Source organism: Delphinapterus leucas, chromosome 2 (assembly GCF_059928025.1).
Source record: "Delphinapterus leucas isolate spDelLeu-1000000601 "Yukka" chromosome 2, BTC_Dleu_Yukka2, whole genome shotgun sequence".
NCBI lineage: Eukaryota > Metazoa > Chordata > Mammalia > Artiodactyla > Monodontidae > Delphinapterus > Delphinapterus leucas.
The window spans coordinates 97518068-97541063 of NC_143130.1; the positions used below are offsets into that span (position 1 = coordinate 97518068).

Sequence of the window (22996 nt, forward strand, 5' to 3'; positions counted from 1 at the left end):
GCACACAGGAAGAATGTCATGTGAAAATGAAAGGAGCTATTGGGATTATATATTTACAACTAAGGAATGCCAAAAGACTGCCAGCAAATCACCAGAAGTCAGGAGGGAGGCATGGAAAAGATTCTCTTTCACAGCCATCAGAAGGAACTGACCCTGCTGACACCTCAATCTTAGACTTTCAGCCTCCAGAGCTGTGAGACAATAAATTTCTGTTGTTTAAGCCACCCAGTTTGTCGTACTTTGTTATGGCAGCCCTAGGGAACTAACACACACTTACTCAGTATTATTCACAGCTATGTTCATTAGGTTATAATTTGGTCCCCATCGCTTTAAAAACTCAATCTCCTCTCCAAGAAGTTTGCAATGGCTCACTACCAGTGAGATTTCTTGAAGCATCTGGGAAAAATGGAAAAAAAAAAAAAAAATGAGAGTATGAAAACATTTCAGTGTTTAGTGGCTCTTTTATAAAGAACCCCCCAAAGTTAAACAATTTAATATATTTATCATTTCAGGATACACTATTACATATATAAAATTTCAGTTCTGCTGTTTGGGACAGTTAACATAATTTTCCTTTAAATATTTCAATGGGAATTTACCTTGGGTACCTGATGCTGTGTTGTACATTTCTTCTTCCAGGATTGCTGTTGCTCAATGTACTGGAAAATAAGGTTATGAACTAAAAGGGAGGAAGGAGGAGCTTTATCCTCTGAGGAAGGGGAAAAAAAAATCAAAAGCAGAGTATTACTTATTATTCATATATTTTATATATATATATAAATACAAGCTAGAAATATTAACTAAAAATACCTTCAAACTACTAGGTGTCTAAGTATCTTCTCCATTTTATTTTCAAACACATAAATCAACATATATAGTGAACATAAGACATTCTTATATAAACTCAAGCCTTTATCACATATAGAATAGAACTTAGTTAAAAGTATAGGCTTAAATGTAACATAACCCTGAGTTTAAATTCTGGCTTTCCTTACTAGCTGAGTGATCCTAAACACAATACTTACTTCTTTTGAGCTATAGTTCCCTAACTGTAAAATGGGGAGTAGTGTTGATGTAGGTAGTACACATGCCTGATACAGAGTAAGTACTCATAATGGTAATTTGTAAATTATGGAAATAACTATTATTAACCATTGTTCAAGATCTAGTAATAACTTTTTAAAAAAATTTCTTTTAAAACCCACCCAATATTTGGAACAATACCCAAGCAGTTTTAGGTCTAATACACATTTCTAAGAACAAATTATTATTATTGTTGTTGTTTATATTTAATTTAGTATGTAAAAGAGTTCTCAAGGAGTAATATACACTTGTAAATTTCCAACAAAGTCTTGTTGGTTTAAATGTTTTGAACTTACCATCTAACAGAGATTGAAAATTCAGGTCAACAATCTTCCTACAAGCCTTGTCCAGGAAACGGAGACCAACTAGGAAAAACCAACAGAAGGATAGTATTTCTTTTTATTATCTGATTCAAAGCCACATATAACTCAGTACTTTAGAATCCTCCTCTTTCTGGGTAGCAAGGTTTTTTTCATAGGCAGCTGAAGGTTTATCCTTGAATCATATTATTCTCTGTGTAGGCAAAGTTTCCGCTGAGAATGCTGAACTATATTAACTGGGCAGGCCATTAAATGACATTTAAGGTGTGGAACATTTTTGTAATTTATCAGGGCCTCCTCCTTTGATCCCTAACTTCTGTGTGAAGATAATATTATTTTCAGGAACCATATAAAGAAAATGACTATGACCTCCCCAGACCTACTATCTTTGTACTAATACAGTGAAAATCATGTATGCTTTAAGCATTATAGTAATGAATTTTAGGTAGCCAGGAGAGCTGATTGCTCTTCCAGACACCAGAGTTATCTCCTGTATCTCAAATTCTGATTCTTTTCACTTTGTTGATTATTTTCTATGTATTAGGCACCATGGATATGACAGTGAGACAAACAGACATGATCAATCTATGCTCTAAAGAAGCTTACAACTCAGGGGGACACACAGATAATTGTACTAATAAACATACTAAGAACTACAAACTATAATAAGCTCAATTAAGAAAACTGCAGGAAGCAATGAGAACACATACCAGGAGGGCAAGCAGTGGAGGGAATGAGTAAAGGAGAGTCAGGGAAAACTTTCCTGAGAAAGTGATAATTTAGCTGAGCTCTTAAAGACTATTAGTAGACATTTATTTAGTGAAGAGGAGGTGCTATGGTCTGAAATTCATAGGCTGAAATCCTAATGCCCAGTGTGATAGTATTAGGAGATGGGACCTTTGGGAGTTGCTTAGATCATGAGGGTGGAGCCCTCAGGAATGGGATTAGTGCTCTTACAACAGAGACCCTGGAGAGCTAACTAGGCCTTCAGTCATGTGAGGATACAATGAAAAGTCTGCAACCCGGAAAAGGGCCCTTGCCTGACTCTGCTGGCATCCTTATCTTGGACTTCCAGCCTCCAGAACTGAACTTCCAGCCTCCAGTAGTTGTTTATAAGCTACTCAGTTTATGGTATTTTTTAAATGGCAGCCCAGAAGGACTAAGACAGGGGAAAGAGCTTCTAGGCATAAGAAACTTCAGTATGAATGTCCTGAGGTAGGATGGAATATGACTGAGCGTGAAAGACCATGATCTTTTAAGGAAATGAAAGAAATCCATTGTGGCCGACGTGCAGAGAACAGTGTAAAATGAGGCAGGAAAAGGAGGAAAAATTCAATTCATGCAGGGCCTTACAGGCTATATTAGTATTTTGATCATTAGTCTAAGAGTAGGAGGTGCATGATAAACTTTTAAACAATCACTATTGCTACAGGAAGGAGAAAGAACTGGAGAGGAAAAGGAAAAGATCCAGAATGACCAGCTATAGTGTTATTGTAATCATTTAGATTAGAGATGACTATTGATAGAAGAGACACAAAAAAGTAGATGAATATTAAATTAAAATCAATAAGTCTTATTCATGATTTAGATATGCCTGGTGAGGAAGAAAGAGGTATAGGGACTTCCCTGGTGGTGCAATGGTTAAGAATCCGCCTGCCAATGCAGGGGACAAGGGTTCGAGCCCTGGTCCGGGAAGATACCACACGCTGCGGAGCAACTAAGCCCATGCGCCACAACTACTGAGCCTGCACTCTAGAGCCCGCAAGCCACAGCTACTGAGCCTGCGTGCCACAACTACTGAAGCCCACGCGCCTAGAGCCCATGCTCTGCAACAAGAGAAGCCACCGCATGCAATAAGAAGCCCGTGCACCACAACGAAGAGCAGCCCCCACTCGCCGCAACTGGAGAGAGCCCGCGTGCAGCAACGAAGACCCAACGCAGCCAAAAATAAATAAATAAAAATAAAGAAAGAGGTATAGAGTGATTCCTAAGTTTTAATTTTGAACCTGAACAGAAGTTGATGGTATTCATTAGAAAAAGAACTTTTTTTGGGGGGGCCGCACCATGTGGCTTGCGGGATCTTAGTTCCTCAACCTGGGATTAAACCCGGGGCCATAGTAGTGAAAGCTCCAAGTCCTAACCACTGGACTGCCAGGGAATTCCCAGGAACTTTTAAGGAGAATTGGGTTTGGAGGCTGGGAGATTATAAAGATCCTAAGTTTCAATTTGGCCATGATCACCCAGGGTTGGCCATGCTGAAGCTATCTGTTTCAAGAGAAAAGACCTAAAGATACTGACAGGAGATTTTAACAAAATAGCTAGGACTCTGTCAAGTTACCATATAGTGATGTCTACCTACTTTGATAAACCTACCAATACACACAGAATTTCCAATTAGCTTTTTAGGTTAACTTATATACAAAAAAACAACCAGTCAAGAATCGTCAGCCATTAGAGTAAATTCTCTATCACAAAAGACAGATGGAAAAAAGGAACTCAGAGTAAACAGATATGAATAGCATGTTGATCCATTATTTTGGATAGGCAAAATTTCTATCTAATGTAATTCGACAAAGGGCAACTTTCACTAGCTGAATTTTTATTTTGTTTTTTATTTAATAAAATAAAATTCTATTATCACTAATTAAAGAGATTGCCTCTTTTAATTAAGATTTTCAGCAGTGCTTTTATTATGTCAATAGTTATTATTGTATTAAAATAGAGATATGAATCTTTTTTAAGTTTAGCCGTACATTTATGTGCAGGGGAATTATCTTATTCTTGCTACTCACCTACTGGCTCTCCAAAGGTGATGGTGAGTTCTACTGTGTCATAAAGAAAGGTGAATATAGCTTGATCATCACTCCACTCAATGACATCCCATTCAGACAAGCTGAAGAGAGAATAAACAAGACAAAAAAACCACTTTTTGAGATAAAAGAAGAGAGTTAACTTCTTATACCACCTGAATAGTACCATCAGCAGCTGCTGGAGTTTTCTACTGTCTTGGGAGACAATCATTATTTTAATTCCAATATTGTGAATATACAAACTTATGCTTTTGAAAGAAATAAGAATGGACTCAATCTTGAGTTGTATATCAGAGAAAAACCAAGTCTAGGCAATATAAAATATTAAATATTTTAAAATTATAATTCCATAGCTTTCCCACCTTGTATACTTTCAGCTTAGTGTTGAGTATATTAACTTTTTTTTGAGAATGCATTGTATTATAGGTTAAAAACAGTGATACACATTACAAACACATGTCAACTGCACTAGTGGATTTAGACAACCATGAAGGTACAGGATAAAACACAAGTTAATGTCACCTACTTTTCCTTACCTCAAATGATTCAGTAGCTCTTCAGTTCTATTTGTTTGTTTTTGCACAAAGTCTATTTGAGCAAGGGTCTGCTTTTTCTGTACCTCCAGCTCTAACAGATTTCTGCAAATCAAGCCAGGTATTTAGAGAAAAATAAGGCCACTGTTAGAGAATTCAGACTTCATTAAAAGTTTATGACAAAAAGTCATGTGCTAAATGGCTCCCCAGTGAGGTGTATGACATCCATTTTGCATTCTTAGTTTTTTTTTTTTTAATAAGCGTTAAACTAGAAGTTTGGGTCTACTTAGGAAAGGCCTAAATCAATGGCGCTCAAATTGGGATCCATGAAGATATTCTTAGGGGTTCACATGTTCTCTAGGATTATTATTAAAATTTAATTTTCATTTTGATGTTAAAAATGTAAGCATAATGTAGACCGTAAGAATGCCCAACATAAAACTGAGACATGACATAATTTCAGTGCCTGCATTTGGTTTTGTTTAGTTTATTAGAGCTAAATAGAACTTATAATTTGTTAGTCATTTTGCTAGCATCAATTTATTTGTAGCCAAATATTGATATTATCACCTGTCAAATTTACATTTTCAACTGGAATTTTTTTGGTTTTGCCATTATTTGTATTTGATTTCTTTCAGTCTTATAGTTAAATAAGATCCAGAGTATAAGTAACACACGGGCTTCCCTGGTGGCGCAGTGGTTGAGAGTCCGCCTGCCGATGCAGGGGACACGGGTTCATGCCCCGGTCTGGGAGGATCCCACATACCATGGAGCGGCTGGGCCCGTGGGCCGTGGCTGCTGAGCCTGCGCGTCCGGAGCCTGTGCTCCGCAACGGGAGAAGCCACAACAGTGAGAAGAGGCCTGCGTATGGCAAAAAAAAAAAAATATTTATACTTAAATGTCATATAAAAGCAGTTTAATGCTAGATTTTCTTTAATAGGATCCTGATATTTTTTTTGTTTTGTTTTGTTTTTTTTGCAGTACGCGGGCCTCTCACTGTTGTGGCTTCTCCCCTTGCGGAGCACAGGCTCCGGACGCGCAGGCTCAGCGGCCATGGCTCACGGGCCCAGCCTCTCCGTGGCAATGTGGGATCCTCCTGGACCGGGTCACGAACCCGTGCCCCCTGCATCGGCAGGCGGACTCTCAACCACTGCGCCACCAGGGAAGCCCAGGATCCTGATATTTTACAAGCTTGAGAACTACTGCCTTGGATTAATGCTCTGTAAATAAATGCTTAGAAAATACTATTGACTAAGATGGCCTCCAAGGTCAAGTTCAAAGTACAGTAGAAGCTCTGACTCAGCCTTAGTCAATACTCATGCCTTCAATCTTGTCAGTTTCTGGAGGTAGGAAGTCACTTAGCCACGTGAAGTTTACCATATTTTCTAACACTCAAACAGAAGACTAACCTTTGAAGCTTTTCTTCTTCAGTTTTCAGCTGTTCCAGTTCTTTGAAAAGAAAAATAAATCTATCAGAATGTACACATTAAAATATTGGTACAAAAATCATCTGTTTTATTGAAAAGTCTATCTCACTAATCTTACCTAAATAAATAAATAAACTCAGAACAGGGGATTTTTTCCCCCCATTTATCTCCTTAATTAATTCAGTTACCTTTCTCTGCAGACTTCATTTCAGAATCCCACTCTTCCACAGGATTGTCTTTCTGTTCATCCTCCAAATACTTAGTTTCTAAAGTAGACAACATGCATTAAATAACTCAGTCAAAAATAAACAACCAGAAATGAAAAGAATAGATGGTCCCCAAATGAAGTGTTAAGAATATTTCACATTCATCTTTCCCCACCTTTCCTTGCCAAAAAAGCACTGAGCTATAATAATAATTTCATACGAGGACTTGCTTCTAGTGGCAGACAAGTGAACTTTGAGCCATATGGCAATGATCTCCAATAGCAGCTTCTTAGGGGACACTCTGAGATGGAAACTGTTTATATATAATTTGCATATATTAAAGTTATTGTTAGGAAACCCCATGGACTAAGCAGGAACAGATACACATATACAGATGCACATACACAAATTTACATTTTTAAATTTGTTTCTGAAACCTTCGACGCATCCTTAAAAGCCTTCTCTCTCCCCACATCCAAACCCAAGTTTAGACTTTTACCTCAAAAATATTTTCTGAATCCACTTTTATCCTTTGCCACCACCAGGTTCCCTTAATATAAGCTATTGTCCTTTCTTAACCATATCAGTCCAATAACTACACTTAACTTCTTATAATTACTCTTGATCTATTCAAATCCAGTATCTACACTGCAGCCAGTGCTTAACATCCTTCAAATGGCTATTCACTGTTCTTAGAAAAACTCAAAACTCCTTAAGAGGCCCTCCTTGGCCTGGCCCCTAAAAGTGACATCTCCACTTTCAGCTCAGACTGTTCCCTTTTGCTCTTTCTATTCTAGCCACATTGGCCTTATTTCAGACCCTTGTACTTGGTATATTCTTTCCCATAGAAGGGCTTCTACCTGTGCTATTCATATTGAATAGTCGGCTCTCCCCTCCCTTCTCACTTTAACTCCTACTTATTCTTCAGATCTTGACTTAAATGCCACTTCCTCAGAGGGAAGCCTCTCCTGACCTGACTAGGTCAGATTTCTGTTTCAGGAACTTATAGCACCATGGAACCACTCTTCCATAGCAGTTACCATAAAACTATTTAATTCTTATAATCTTTTCTCAGTATTGTAATAGCAACTTGTCAAATCCAAGCATATTTGAATGTGATCTCCCATGATTTGCAATTGAAATAGTATTGTGGTTCTGTATATTATGTTAAAAAATTAAAGCATGGAAACCTTTCTTTGTGTATAAATGTTTGAATTAAAAGAAGGTAATGGGGGACCTCCCCAGTGGTCCAGTGGTTAAGAATCTGCCTTCCAACGCAGAGGACATGGGTTTGATCCCTGGTCAGGGAACTAAGATCCCACATGCCGCGGGGCAACTAAGCTTGCACGCCACAACTAGAGAGAAGCTCACACGCTGCAACGAAAGACCCTGCATGCTGCAACAAAGATCCTGTGTGCTGCAACTAAGACCCGACACAGCCAAATAAATAAATAAATATTAAAAAAAAAGAAAGTAATTGAAGTATTGATAAATGAAAAAAAAATGCTCCACGAGGGCATAAAGTTTTGTTTTTAATCACCATAGTACTCTTAGCACCGAGCACTATACAAGGCACATAACAGGTACTCAGTAATTTGCTCAAGGAATAATGAAGAAAGAAATAGGGAGCCATCCAGTGGTACCTAGAAAGAGTGTGGTTGTTGGTATTTTTAAAGATAAGAGAGAGGTGAACATATCCAGTGGAAGAGGCAGAGAGGTTGAATATACAATAGATAAGGGAAAATCAGTGCTATAAGATTCCTGAGAAGACAAGAGGTGCTGCAATTCAAAGTTTAGGTGGAAACACTGATCTTAGGGAAAAGGAAGGATGAAAGAATTGATATAGATATATAAAAGTTTGGTTTGTTTGGTAGCAGAAAGTTTAGAAGTTCTGACCCTAATGGCTTCTATTTTTTTTCATGAAGTAAAAAAGCAAGATAATAAACAAAGGGGTGGTACAGTTTAAGATTATGAAATTCATATACTTATCAATTCAATGTAGAAAACATGTACTAGGCACTTATTCTGTGCAAAGCATAGTGCTAAGAACTTTGAAGGATATGAAGAAAAATAAAAGCTGATCTTTGCCCCTATGGAGCTTCCAATTTACTTAGGAAAATAAACTATAAAAAGTAACCATAATTACAAGTAGATATGATAGGTAATATAAGAGGTACTAACAAAGTAGCCATGGTAGCTCAAGGAAGATAGAGAACATGTCCTTTGGTAAAAATAGAGGGAGAATACATTAGGCAAAGACAAAGTGGCAGCACTGCACAGAAATGACAAAATTTGGTTGGAATTTAGGATGTGTAAGGGAATAATAGTAAAATCATATAAGAAAGGAATATCTGAAAATGACTGTAGAGATTGTTAAATGTCAAGCTCAGGAGTCTGGATTTTATTTTGTAATAAATGGAAAGGCAGAAAAGTTTTCAGATAAGTAACATAATGAAAACTGTTTTTCATAATCATTAATCTGGCAGCAATGTGCAGGTTGGACAGGAAAGAGACAGAATGAAATTAAGAGTGTAATAGAATAAAATTAAGAGTGTAGAAAGATTAGTTAGAAGACTGGAAATAGCACGTCAGAATTACTGACAGCCTTAATGTGAATGGGAAAGAACACAGGGGGTACTGAAGAAGCAGATATGACAGGACTTGATAAGAGAGACTACAAGACAATAAAATTTCGAGCCTTTTACAATTTATATGAATGGTGATGCCGTTAAGAGATGAGAAAGAAAACTTGTTTATAGAGATAAGAAGTTTTCAGATTTTATTTTGGAAAAGGAAGACAACAAATTCCATTTTTTCACATAATGTTTAAGGTGCTTAAGGACACTTTTGCTGAGAGGTTCAGCAAGAAGCTGGAAACATTAAGTCTGGAACTCAAGAGAAAGAGGCTAAAGATGCCCTCACCCAAAATGATTATAAGCCACTTAAAGGCAAAAATCTGTGTATATCTTTTTTCTGATGCTAAGCACAGTATCTGGCATGTAGCAGGTGCTCAACAAATGCTTGATGAATTTCACTGAATTTGGGAATTATTCATATAACATAATTGTTAAGGCAGATGAAAGCATTAGGGGAAAGAATATAGAAATGAGTAGATGATAAAATCTAAATGCTTACACAAGGGGTTAGAGAAGGGACAACAGAGGAGCTAAAAGGAACAGCTAGGATAAAAGAATAGGGTCAGGGTAGTGCAGTATCATAGAGTTCAGGGAGAAGAAAGTTTCAGGAAGAAAAGAATAATCAGCAGTGTCAAATGATGAAAGACATCTAGATGGCTAAGGACTGAGAGCTACCAAATTTGATGATGGTGGGAAATTTTGTGATCTTCGAGAAAGTAGTTTCAAGATAATACTAACAAGTCGGGATCATGAGAGATCCAACTGAAAGGATAGATAATTTTCAAACAGAGGTAAGTTCATTTATTAAAACAACAACAACACCACAATATCACGGTCTAGGTTATGAAGAGCTTCCCAAAGAGACTTATTATCTTGGGCATTTCTTGTTGATTGCATTATGAATGACAGTAAAGGAGCTTTAATTTGCTCTAATTTAATGGCTCAAGCTGCTAATACAAGGCTTCAGCATAGTGCTACCAGCAATGTGTACTGTAGGGAAGCATTTAGATACAATTAAATTTTCTTTTGGAAAAGTATTCAAGATACTTTACCTATTTCCACCTCAGTGAGACAGTTATCAATCTTCTGAAGTATGTTGTCCATCTCATCTATCCTTTTCTGAAGCTTCTCCCTCTCGTTCTAAACACACAATATCATAGACTGTCAATTAAACTCCAAACAAAACATTATAACATTATAAGTGGTTCAAACTGCTGTGTCTAATTCATGAACAGGCAAATCTTAAAACAAAGATCAAAGCTTCAAGTCTGGTCTTAAAAGAATTTTTTAAAGCATACATAACAGATTAATATAAGTTCATATTTTATACTTTATTTTAGCATTTCCATGTAATATAAGATGTTAATATATATTACTTAAAAAGAGTTCATGAAAAATGTTCTATGGTCAAATAAATTTGGGAAACACTGGTCAAATAGAATTATAGCACTTCTTTCTTTTTAGACTAAAAAAAATATATATATATGTATATTTCTGACCTTAGACTTTAATATGCTAGTTATTATACTTCTCCAAAAGGGGGACACTGCATGTAACATTTCCCAGACATTTTCAATGGAAAGTTTTTTTATGCAAGACTTAAAGGATGATCATTTTGGGAAATGCTACTTTAAACACATGCACACACAAACACAGCTGAGTATGGACTATAAGGAAGATCATATTACAGCACAGTCCTTAGCAATGGAAGATCAGAATCCTGTATTGTTTTATTTCAGTATGTATAATGAATAACAAATTTGAGATGACACATAGGCACATATTAGTAAATATATTCTAGAATTACTCAAGATGCCAGGATTTACTACTTTCAATAAATTGAACCCCACCTCTTATGAACAATTTTAAGTTTTTGCCCAGTTCTCATTCACATGTCTCCTAAGGAACATGCTTCATATTCCATAACCACTATAAAGTAATTTTTTTTTTTTTTTTTTTTACGGTACGCGGGCCTCTCACTGTTGTGGCCTCTCCTGTTGCAGAGCACAGGCTCCGGACGCGCAGGCTCAGCGGCCATGGCTCACGGGCCCAGCCGCTCTGCAGCATGTGGGATCTTCCTGGACCGGGGCACGAACCCACATCCCCTGCATCGGCAGGCGGACTCTCAACCACTGTGCCACCAGGGAAACCCCAACTATAAAGTAATTTTAATAGATCTTTCTAAGCTCTTAACTGTCTCAAATTACCTGAGCCGACTGTACCAGCTTGCTGTACAGGGACACTTTTCCTTGGTGAGTGAAGACTTTAGTCATCTTGGTAAAACGCGATTTTATTTTGTTCAGGTAAATTCCAAAGGCCTTCAGCTGTAAGGGAAAGTCAAAGATTACACTGCACTCAAACAAATGAATTAGAGAAGGCAAATGGTCTGGGAAGGCTGGTTCAGCTGGTACCTGCTATGCTTTGCCCATCCTAGACTCTGATTCCTAAGGCTTCTCATTTGCAGATTTAATACCATTTAATAGTTTAAGTCCAGAACCAAAGATTTCAATTTTGATTCCTACTTTTAATTCACTTATATTACAAATTAGAAAATGACTGGCTCTTAGTTAATAAAATTCTTTAATTAGGGCAAATATAAAATGAGTTGCTTATTATTTAATCAATTAAAGTAAATCTCTTCCCCATCTTAATCTAAGTGAAAAGCAAACAAGGAGGGAACTCAATAAATTTCAAATATATTTCATATATTAAATTGATCACTTAAGGTTTGAAAAGATTATATATTAATAATCATTCATGTATAATAAAATCTTGTTTACATATTATATCTGAGAAGTAAATTTTAAAGAACTCATCACTAATTATCAAGTAACAGTTACTAATTTCACAATAAACATTTTTCAAAATGTCTATACTGATTCCCATTCAGAAAATGAGAAAAAAGTACCTCCTCATCAGAGTAGTGTCTCACTTTTTCCCATAGGTTCCTATTTACATCAGTGAACAGTTTATCTTGGTTCAGTGCAGAAAGCTTTAATCTAAAATATAGAAAAGTTAATTAGCATGGAGTTCAGAAGTCAGCTAGAATGAATCAGCTCAGATCTACAGGCATACTTAATTTTTCCTAGTTCTTTTCTACATAAAGAGGGGAATTCACTCAGGAACAGCGGCCAGCCTGATTATTTCAACACTTGGAGAACAGTTCAAGAATGTTATGATTCAAAAAAACTTCCCTCCCCAATAAATAGAATTCTCATCTCAATGCATCAACTTGTTCCAAAATGAAAATACATTGCTTATAGAGAATCCTTAAGCTTGTGAATGCATTATTGTTGTGAAGTTGTAGCTATTATTTTTTTTTTGTAATACATTTATTTATTTATTTATTTTTGGCTGTGTTGGGTCTTCGTTGCTGTGCGCGGGCTTTCTCTAGTTGTGGTGAGCGGGGGCTACTCTTCATTGTGGTGCGGAGGCTTCTTATTGTCATGGCTTCTCTTGTTGCAGAGCACGGGCTCTAGGCGCACAGGCTTCAGTAGTTGTGGCACGTGGGCTTCCACAGTTGTGCCGCACGGGCTTAGTTGCTCCGCGGCATGTGGGATCTTCCCGGGCCTGGGCTCGAACCCGTGTCCTTTGCATTGGCAGGCAGATTCTTAACCACTGCGACACCAGGGAAGCCCCGTAGCTATTATTTTAAGTAAAGGTTTCCAATTCACTTTGGTCTTATCTCACCTTTATAGAATACCATTAATAAAAGTAGCAAAGTTATATATTAGTTTCTTGTTAATAAGTAGAGGAAATACATTTTTATCAGAGTTAGAAGATAATATATACAGGCACATAGGTGCAAAATCAAACAGTAGAGCACATCTAAACAGACTTTTCATTGTATACAAGATCTACCTATTTCATTCAAAACAAAACATTCTCAGACAAATCCTGAGACACCCAACTCTTTTAAACAACATTAAGATAAGAAACTTGTCTTGTTCAGTGATGAACCCCAGGACTTAGTACAGTGCCTGGCACATAGTAGGTGCTCGATACATATTTCTTGAATGAACAAGCCAGAAATCAGGCAAATCTGCAGTACTATAATTTAACAGCATCTTAAACTTCTAGTTTTAAAACTACATAATTCCCTTTAATTATTTTTATTTATTGAGGTAACTGGTTTATAACATTATATAAATTTTATGTGTAAATTATATTTTGACATCTATGTACACTACAGTGTGCTCACCACCAAAAGTTTTAAAACTACACGATTCTTAAAAGATTATTTCATTTCTATTTGTTAGATTGGTTCAAATTTAGTTTGACAGTTCTAGATAAGTATGATATAAACATTGTCTTGAGTCGCAAGTCTTGATTTACCTGCGAAAATCTAGATATACCTAATTTGTAAATTAGTCTGCAGCATCTACTTATACCAAACCACTGACAATAGTCTGAGTAAAACCTTGTTCTTTTATAAATGCAAATCAAGGGCAAATGTGATAGAATTATAAACCCAAAGTCAATCTTGATTTTAGGCACTATATATAAATCTCTAAAGGGTATTATCTTCTTTTAAAGATGTTCTTTTGCAATTTATGATATCATAATCTAATAATGATTGCTTATTAAAGACGTACTCTTTGCTAAGAATGGCATGTAACCTTTCTATATACACTATTTCTACTGCTCATTTCTACCTACTAAGTAGGTATTATTATCCTCAATTGATGGATGTGGAAATGAAGGTTAAATGACTTACCTAAGGTTACACAGCTACTGTTGTAGCCAGGATTGAACTTCCATCTGTCTGACTACAAAGCTGAAACTCTTTCCCATATACTATATCACACTGCCAATTAATGCTATCAACTTTTCCTATGCCGGTGTTATTCTAATCAAAACCTTGCCACACAGATTATTTACCCATCCAACAAAACACACAAAAAAATGAAAACTTTCATACTCTTCAATCTTCTGGCGAAGAGCTTCACAATCTTCTTTATAAATCTGTATCTTGGGTCGGTAAACATATTGACTTAACATCAGGTCTTCTGGAGTAGGTGATGTGTTTATAGTAAACTGGAAAAAAAAAAAATCAGTCTCTCAAAACTGGTATTTTGAGAACCAAACCATGTTCAAGAACTGTTTCAAGTCTCAGAGTGCCTATTTTAAAAAGTTCTACAAAGAAAAATTTGAAAACTCTGTTAAATTCATATACCTAGTAAGCTACTACTTGGAATCTGAAATAAAGTCTCTAATCTCAAAGTCAATTTCTCACAGATGTTTAGAGGAACTGTGGATGTTCCACTCATAGGATTGAAAGTGATTTGAAAATACTATGCATTATTTGTCAATTATACCTCAATAAAATTGAGGAGAAAGGAAAATGGCTATGCATTGTTTTAAAAACTATCAATACCTGAAAATTCGAACTTACCAAAAACTTCTCCCTTAAAAGAAAGAAAAAAGATGCCAGTTTCCAAGATTATGCTTTTCTATTTTTATTCTCTAACCCTGTTCCTTATTTGTATCCCAGGTTGAACTCAAACTTTTCTGATATACATAAAATAAAGCAGTAAAAATTTAGTTATTTTTAAAATGTCTTAAGTGTCTTTTGGACATTTTTTAAAAGTCTTACAGCTCTAATCCAATGACTTTCTGATGTCCTTAATGCAGTATTGGAAAAACCAAGTTGGCTCATTACATATAAAAACCAAACCAAACAAAACGCCACAACTGTACATTATTTATAGGCAGTGTGGCACGGAATAAGTCATTTTACCACTCTAAGCTTTGGTTTCCTCATCTATAAAATGGGCACAATATTGACCAACCTCTGATTAAAGTAAAAGTCTTTTAAAAAGGTACCAAAGCGGGACTTCCCTGGTGGTCCAGTGGTTAAGAATCCACCTTCCAATGCAGGGGACGTGGGTTTGAACCCTGGTCCGGGAAGATCCCACATGCCATGGAGCAACTAAGCCCATGTGCCACAACTACTGTGCCTGTGCTCTAGAGCCCTCGAGCCACAACTACCGAGCTCACATGCCACAACTACTGAAGCCTGTGCGCCTAGAGCCCGTGCTCCGCAACAAGCCACCGCAATGAGAAGCCCGCGCACCGCAACGAAGAGTAGCCCCTGCTTGCTGCAACTAGAGAAAGCCCACATGCAGCAACGAAGACCCAACACATCCAAAACTAAAAATAAATAAATATTTAAAAAAAAAAAAAGGTACCAAAGCTCAGGCCTGCTGAAGTAATCTAACAAATGTTAGTTTCCTCTCATTCTCCCCTTTCAGTTGACAAATTAAAAGGAAATAACGAATGAGATTTTAATCTCATTTCTCTATCTGTAACAAGCTTTCTAACAGATGTGCTCAGAAAGTGTAAAAATGTGCTAAAAGCAATTATAACTGATGTTGACTCTCTTTCTTAAAAAATATTTTTAAGGCTAAATTTATAAAGAAAAATCAAAGCTCTATACTTCTTCTCAAAGAAATCAGGCCTCCTTGGGAAAATGGCTGACTGCCTTTCATATAGGAGCCAAATGCTTGATAAAGGAATATTTCTTTTTATAGAAGTATTTAGACAATAAATGAAAAAAAAGAAGAAAATTAGGATATCACTACTTTACAACTCCTAATGAATTACTAGATCTAGATAATCTAGTAATAATGGTTGATCATTAAATAATGGTTGATCATCACATCATCACCAGATACTATCTCCTGATGAAAGTACAACTATAAAGTAAACTTGAAAAAAAACCCTTCATCTGAAAAGGCCTCTACCAATTTACAGAAAATACAAAGGACAGAGGAACATGTTAAAATGAAAGTTTGGGTATACACAATGGGCAAAATCCATACTTAGCAGAGTATGGAAAAATCTGGCTTCCTCATAAAAAGAGGGGGTTAGGGGAGAGAGGGGGAGAGAGGAAGAGAGAGAAAGAGAAGCGGGGGAAGGGAGGGTTATGGAAGGGGACCTTATACTTTAAAAGATAATTGAGAGAGAGATATCAAGTGTTTATAATGTTTGGACCTCACCTGGGTTGCAACTTAACAAACTGGAAAATAATGCAGACAATCAGGGAAATATAAATACTGACTTAATAATTAATCATTTTAAGATATGATTATGGTATTTGGATATTTTAAAAATAAGAGTTCCCATCTTTTTAGGGATACATACTGAAATACAGATAAATTGATGATGCCTGGGATTTGCTTCAAAATAACAGGGGTGGGGAGGTAGGAAAATGTAGAGAATAAAGAGTTGATAATTTTTGAAGTTTGGTGATGGATACATGGGGAGTTCATTAAACTATTATCTATTTTTGTATATGTTTGAAAATTCCTATAATAGTAAAGTTTTTTTTTTAAAAAGAGTAGGTTTCCTCTTGAAGCTTCATAACCACAAAGTGAAACATGGGACCACATTCTCAGAGATTCACCAGGAATGCCAAGTGCCAATGGATATTAGGCTCATGCACTATGGGTACATACTGGATGCAACTGCCCATGCTGTATGCAATACATGGGTAATTTGCTGTACCTTGTGTCCAGGACTATATGCACAGGTCACCCTCCTCACTTGACTTATTTTGATTAAGTGCCCAATTTATGCACAATCAGCTCTTGGGTATTTCAGGCCTGGCGGGGGTACTTGCAGTAGTTCCTCAACCGCACTGAAAGGGTGTTACAGTGTTTTTGCCTCCCGCTCTGCCTTCTCCTTTACTGGCCCGCGGCGGTGGCCGCCGGCTCCGCCCCCGCCGGGCCCCGCTGCAGGCCCCAACTCCTCAGGCCCCTCCCACCACGGTGCGCGCCGGAGGGGGTGCTCCCCGCCGGCCAGGCCGGCCAGGCGGCCAGAAGTGGCCTGAGCCACTCCTTGGGCATGCAGGAGGTCTTGGGGCACTACCATAGCACCTTTTTTTTTCTTTCAGTTTTATTGAGATATAATTGACATATAGCACTGAATAAGTTTAAGCTTTACAGCTAATGATCTGACTTACATATATCATGAAATGATTATCACAAGTTTAATAAACATCCATCATCTCAAACAAACAAACAAAAACATCCATCGTCTCATACAGATACAAAATTAAAGAAATAGAAAAAAATTTTCCTTGTAATGAGAACTCAGGATTTGCTCTCTTAACAACTTTCATAGATAACATACAGCAGTGTTAATTATATTTATCATGCTGTACCTTACATCCCTAGCACTTATTTATCTTATAATTGGACGTTTGTACCTTTTGGCTGCCTTGATCCTATTTCCCCACCTCTCACTGCCTGCCTCTAGTAAACACAAATTTGATCTCATTTTTAATAAGTCTGTTTGTTTGTTTTTGAAATATAACTGACCTACAACACTGTTATTAGTTCTTGTTACACAATATAGTGATTTGATATTTCTACATAGTACCTTTTGCCGGTGCTGCCGGCTGAGCTCCTACAACTGCACACACACATATGGATGCTGTACACCTGTCTATGAGGGCTGCCACACATCTCCCCACCTGCCTCAAAAATGCTCTCCCCAGTTCTACCCTAAAGGAGACTCATAGTCATCTAAGTCCTGGAACAGATGCCCATAGCTGTGAACCTCATTTTCCACAGCCCATACATACTCCATTTCTTTGGCCTTCCTCTACTTTGGGATTTTTAAATTTCTTTCCCGATATAGCTTGAACTCTCTTACCATCTTTTTTTAAAAATTTATTTTATTGAAGTATAGTTGATTTCTCTTACTATCTTGATGGGTTTGTTCCCAGATTTATTTCCCTAACACTGCCCCTCCTGACCTCTGTAAGGCCTGAGAGGAAAGGGGAGCATTCATACCCTCAAAGATTAGCTTCCTACATATCCTCTCCCTCTTCCACCCTGCCAGCATCCTCTCTGTTCCTACCCTTCCCCTCTGCTTTCTCTGGTCCCCTGGTACTCTTTCTGCTTTTCCTAAGACTCTGGCTGCATACCTAGGCACCTTTCTACTCCCCATCTTCAGCTGAGGCAAGGAGATTCTACTAGGAAGGGGCACTATGGTGATAAGAATAATGAGGTTGGCAACCCAAAAGATGCATGAGTATCTTCCCAGTTTCCATCTTTGATTTACTTTTCACGTTAGATATACAATCCTCCTGTAATTGATTTCTTTCTAAACAACTTTATTGAGATTTAATTTGCACACCATATAATTCACCCACTTAAGTATACAATTAAATTATTTTAAAAATATATTCACAGGGTTGTACAACATCAAGCCCCAGCTAATTTTACAGCATTTTCATTCCCCTAAAAGAAACCCTGTACCCATTAGCTGTCATTCCCCATTCTCCTCCACCCCATCCCAGCTTTAAGTAACTCATAATCAGTTCACTTTTTGGCTATTATGAATAATGCTCATGTACAAGTTTTTGTTTAGATGTATGTATTCAATTCTCTTGGGTAAATACCTAGAAGTGGAATTACTGGATCATATAATAGCTCTATGTTTAACTTTTTGGGGAAATACCCAACTGTTTTCCAAAGTGGCTACATCATTTTACATGCCTATCAGCAATGTATGAAAATTCCAATTTCTCCACATCCTTGCCAATACTTATTATTTTGTCTTTTTGACTACAGCCACCCTAGTGGGTGTGAAGTAGTAACTCATTTTAATTTGTATTTCTTTAATCACAATTTTGTTTATTGGCCATTTCCATAGCTTCTTGGCTTTTTTTTTTTTTTTGGCCACACCACGGGGCATGTGGGATCTTAGTTCCCCAGCCAGGGATTGGATATGCCCCCTGCATTGGAAGTGCGAAGTCCTGACCACTGGACTGCCAGGGAAGTCCCAGACGATTTTTTAATTTGGTTGTCTTTTTGAGTTTCAAGAGTTCTTTATATACTCTGGACACAAGTCTCTTATGAGATGTATGATTTGCAAATGTTTTCTCCCATTCTGTGGGTTGTCTTTTCCCTTTGTTTTTTTTTTTTTGCAGTACGCGGGCCTCTCACTTTTGTGGCCTCTCCCGTTGCGGAGCACAGGCTCTGGACGCGCAGGCTCAGCGGCCATGGCTCACGGGCCCAGCCACTCTGCGGCATGTGGGATCTTCCTGGACTGGGGCACGAACCCGTGTCCCCTGCATCGGCAGGTGGACTCTCAACCACTGCGCCACCAGGGAAGCCCTCCCTTTCTTGATGGTATTATTTGTAGCACACAAGTTTTAAATTTTGATGAGCTCCAAATTTTAATTTTGTCACTTGTACTTTTGGTGTTGTATACAACTGATTTTTATGTATAGGGTGAAGTTTGAATCAAGGTTCATTTTTTTCCTATGGATATCCAACTGATGCAACACCATTTATAGAAAAGGCCACTGTTCTGCAGGGGCATCTTTGTCATAAACCAAATATTCATGTATGTGTGGATCTATTCTTTAAAAGTTAGAACTCATCTGGTCCTAGTGACAATTTTAATGGTAAATTGTTAAAAAAAAATTTCAGTGGTAGTTAATTAGAGTTTTCCAGTTCCTGGGTTAATTTTGGTAATTTATGTTTTTCTGAAAAACCATCTAGGTCTTAAAATTTGTCATCACAGTTGGTGGATTAAAAAAAAATTCTTTTAATCTCTCCTTTAATCTGTGGACATGTCTTCTTTCTCAACCATATATATTTTAGCTTTCTCCTTTTTCTTAATTAGGCTCTTTAAGAGTTTTCTTATTTTATTGTCTTTTCAAAGTACCAGTTTTTAGATCTGTTATATTTTCTACTTATTTTTTTTTCTATTTCAATAACTTTACTATTTACCTGCATTAAATCTGTCTTCCTGCCTTTTTATGGATGTTATTTTATTGTTCATTTTCCAATTTCTTAAAGTGAGTGTTAAAAAATCCTTTATTTTTAGAGTCTTTTCTATAACAATGATATCTCAGGCTTTTAATTCCCTGGTAAGTATAATTTCTGCTGTATATCACATATATTTGGCATTAAATGTTCTCCTTACTTTGCTTTCTAAATAGTTTTGATTTCTTCTTTGATATGAGTTAACTAGAAATGTGTTTCTTAATTTCCAAGAAGCTAAGATATTTGTCCTTTTATTAGTTCTAATTTTATTGGATTAAGATCAGATGATGTCCACGAAATCTCCATTTTTTTTTCCATTTTCTTTGTGGCCAAGGGCATAATTAACTTTTGTAAATGTTCGACAGACTTAAGTGAAAAAAATATTATGTAATTTTGTATGTAAGTGATATGTTTGTCTATTAATCTTTTAAACTCAGTTTGTTGACTGTATTATTTAAGTATTCTATGAGAGGCCTGCGTACCGCAAAACAAACAAACAAACAAACAAAAAAACTTCTGCTGGGGACTTCCCCGGTGGTGCAGTGGTTAAGAATCCGCCTGCCAATGCAGGGGACACGGGTTCGATCCCTGGTCTGGGAAGATCCCACATGCCGGAGAGCAACTAAGCCTGTGCGCCACAACTACTGAAGCCTGCGCACCTAGAGCCTGTGCTCTGCAACAAGAGAAGCCACCACAATGAGAAGCCCGCACACTGCAACGAAGAGTAACCCCCACTTGCCGCAACTAGAAAAGGCCTGTGCGTAGCAGTGAAGACCCAATGCAGACAAAAAAACAAAAAAAACAAAAAAAAAAACCTGAAAAAACAAACTTCTGCTGTACTTTGGTTTTTTAAAAACCGTATGTTCAGGAAAAAGTATAAAAAACAAAATAGATGGCAAGAAATGAAAAAAAAAATTTCACATTTTCAAAATTCATGATTATTTTTTAAAAAATCAATTTTTATTGCTAACCCCAAATGTACCTTCTACAGGAAAACCTTCTATAGGAAAATTTGCTTCCTTAGATTCTTTTTTTGTTTTTTAATAAATGCTTGCTTTGATGCGGTTTAGTAAACAAGTACAATATATTTTAACTGAGATAACTATTTTACCAAGAAACTGAACTTACTTTGGTTGGGAGATTGCTCTGTCGAGGTTTTTGTATCAGAATGTGGACCTGAAGAAGTATAAAGAACTCCTTTATTGTTATTCTCCCATCTTTGAGTTTCTGAGGGAAAAAAAAAAGTTTGCATGACCATTCAAGGTGAGTCATTTTGACTATAACCACCACCTTTGTTTCTAAATGGCTTAAAGTGCTTTGCATATATTTGTGGAAACACTATCTAGATATTTGTAAGCTATACATAAGCAGATTTTATCTAATATTATTTCTTAAGTTTATTCAGTAACAGTAAAATTGGGAAAAAAACCAACAAAACGTAGGTCTTCCAATTGTGATTCTACTCCACATAATTAATTGCCATGTTGGATCCTTAACAAAAAAAAAGAAAACTAGTCTCCTGTATATTTGAAACATTTCATAATTTAAAAAAATTAAAAAGAAAACAAAATAAGGAAATTAGTTGCATTAGAAATGAGAACTACTTTAACATACCTCCTTCAAGCTCTCTTCACAAACGGTATCTCTGAGGAACTGTGATTCTATTTGACTACTGGGGTGTGCTACAAGTAAAGCAAATTCAAGTGATGAATAAGTCAAAATTAAATTGTAAACTTAATTTTAGTTATTGTTCAGGTTTATGTGTGGTTCAAGCTCTTGAAGCTATCCGCTAGGATTTTTCTGGGAAGACAGTCATTTGTAGGGCAAAGTGTATTACAGTTTTAAGGCTCCATATGTTTCTCTACTAATTATAAGCCTCTTAAGAAAATCACTTTCATAATATACACTTCTCAATTTATTAAAATAACTAACAATTAAAAATAAACTAAGTATGACTTTACTTATCAACTACCAAAAAGCTTATATAACTTTCAAATATCTCCTGAACTGAAATACATTTATTATTAGTCAAGTAAGCAGATGACTTCTATTATTTAGCCTTCATGAAGGTCTTACTGCTGAAGTCCAGAGAGGTCCCATCAGCCTTGACTGAATCCAGAGAACTGCTGCAACTAGATGGGGTCCTGCTCAGGCTTTTTATCAACACACTGTTAGCATTTTTATCTATAGCTCCTTCAGCACGGTGATCAAAAATCTGAAATGACCAGTAAAGAAACATCATAAGAATAATGTTATGATAGTGTATACTTATAATGACTAAATGTTCAATGTTGAGAAATACTTCTATAAAATTTATCTATAATCATATAAAATACCTTAATAAAGAATTAGAATAAGGCTTTTAGAGTTCAAAGTAATTTTATTTAAAAATATATAGAAATAACTTTGTGCATTATACTATATAAGCAAATGTTTCCCAGAGGTATTTAGGTTACAGCCATATCATATGAGCTACCAAACGTTGACCTATCCAATTTTTCAACTACTAGTCACCACGGTCAGGGCTACCACACTGCAGAAAACCAGAAGAGAATACCGGCTGTACACAATGGCTCTGTCTGGAGTACAGAGAAGGCATTTATTTCCAGGCTTTAGTACTTCCTTCCCCAGGTGACCAAGACTCCTTTGATTGAAGTCAAATAAGCCATATGGTCCTGCTTTTACCATTTTAACCATTCGACTTTACAGCCTTAAATGCCATTTTCATCTACCTACTTGCTTATATTTTTAAAAAAAATAAATTTATTTATTTTACTTATTGATTTTTGGCTGAGTTGGGTCTTCATTGCTGCGCGTGGGCTTTCTCTAGTTGCGGTGAGCGGGTGCTACTCTTTGTTGCGGTGCGCAGGATTCTGACTGCAGTGGCTTCTCTTGTTGCGGAGCACGGGCTCTAGGCATGCGGGCTTCAGTAGTTGCAGCATGCAGGCTCACTAGTTGTGGCACACGGGCTTAGCTGCTCCGCGGCATGTGGGATCTTCCTGGACCAGGGATTGAACCCGCGTCCCCTGCATTGGCAGGCGGATTCTCAACCACTGCGCCACCAGGGAAGCCCTACTTATGTTTTTAAGGGCAATATATTCCTTGTCTAAGTGCTAGGATGTGACCTCTACGAGAACAGATTTTTGTCTGTAAATCCCACTGAAGCATTCTCAGGACTTAAACAGTACCTAGGA

The 22996-nt window shown here is 36.9% G+C and overlaps 1 protein-coding gene across 1 annotated transcript in view; it reads right to left on the minus strand.

The window, feature by feature from the left end:
* KNL1 (kinetochore scaffold 1) overlaps positions 1-22996 on the minus strand; it is a 65956-nt gene that overhangs the window by 5310 nt on the left and 37650 nt on the right. The window contains 14 exon segments of the mRNA XM_089907354.1: positions 278-396; positions 600-709; positions 1380-1448; positions 4196-4296; positions 4750-4851; positions 6156-6195; positions 6362-6439; positions 10068-10155; positions 11223-11339; positions 11924-12014; positions 13937-14052; positions 20931-21029; positions 21417-21484; positions 21879-22017. Of these exon segments, the coding sequence (XP_089763480.1) occupies positions 278-396; positions 600-709; positions 1380-1448; positions 4196-4296; positions 4750-4851; positions 6156-6195; positions 6362-6439; positions 10068-10155; positions 11223-11339; positions 11924-12014; positions 13937-14052; positions 20931-21029; positions 21417-21484; positions 21879-22017 (1337 nt within the window).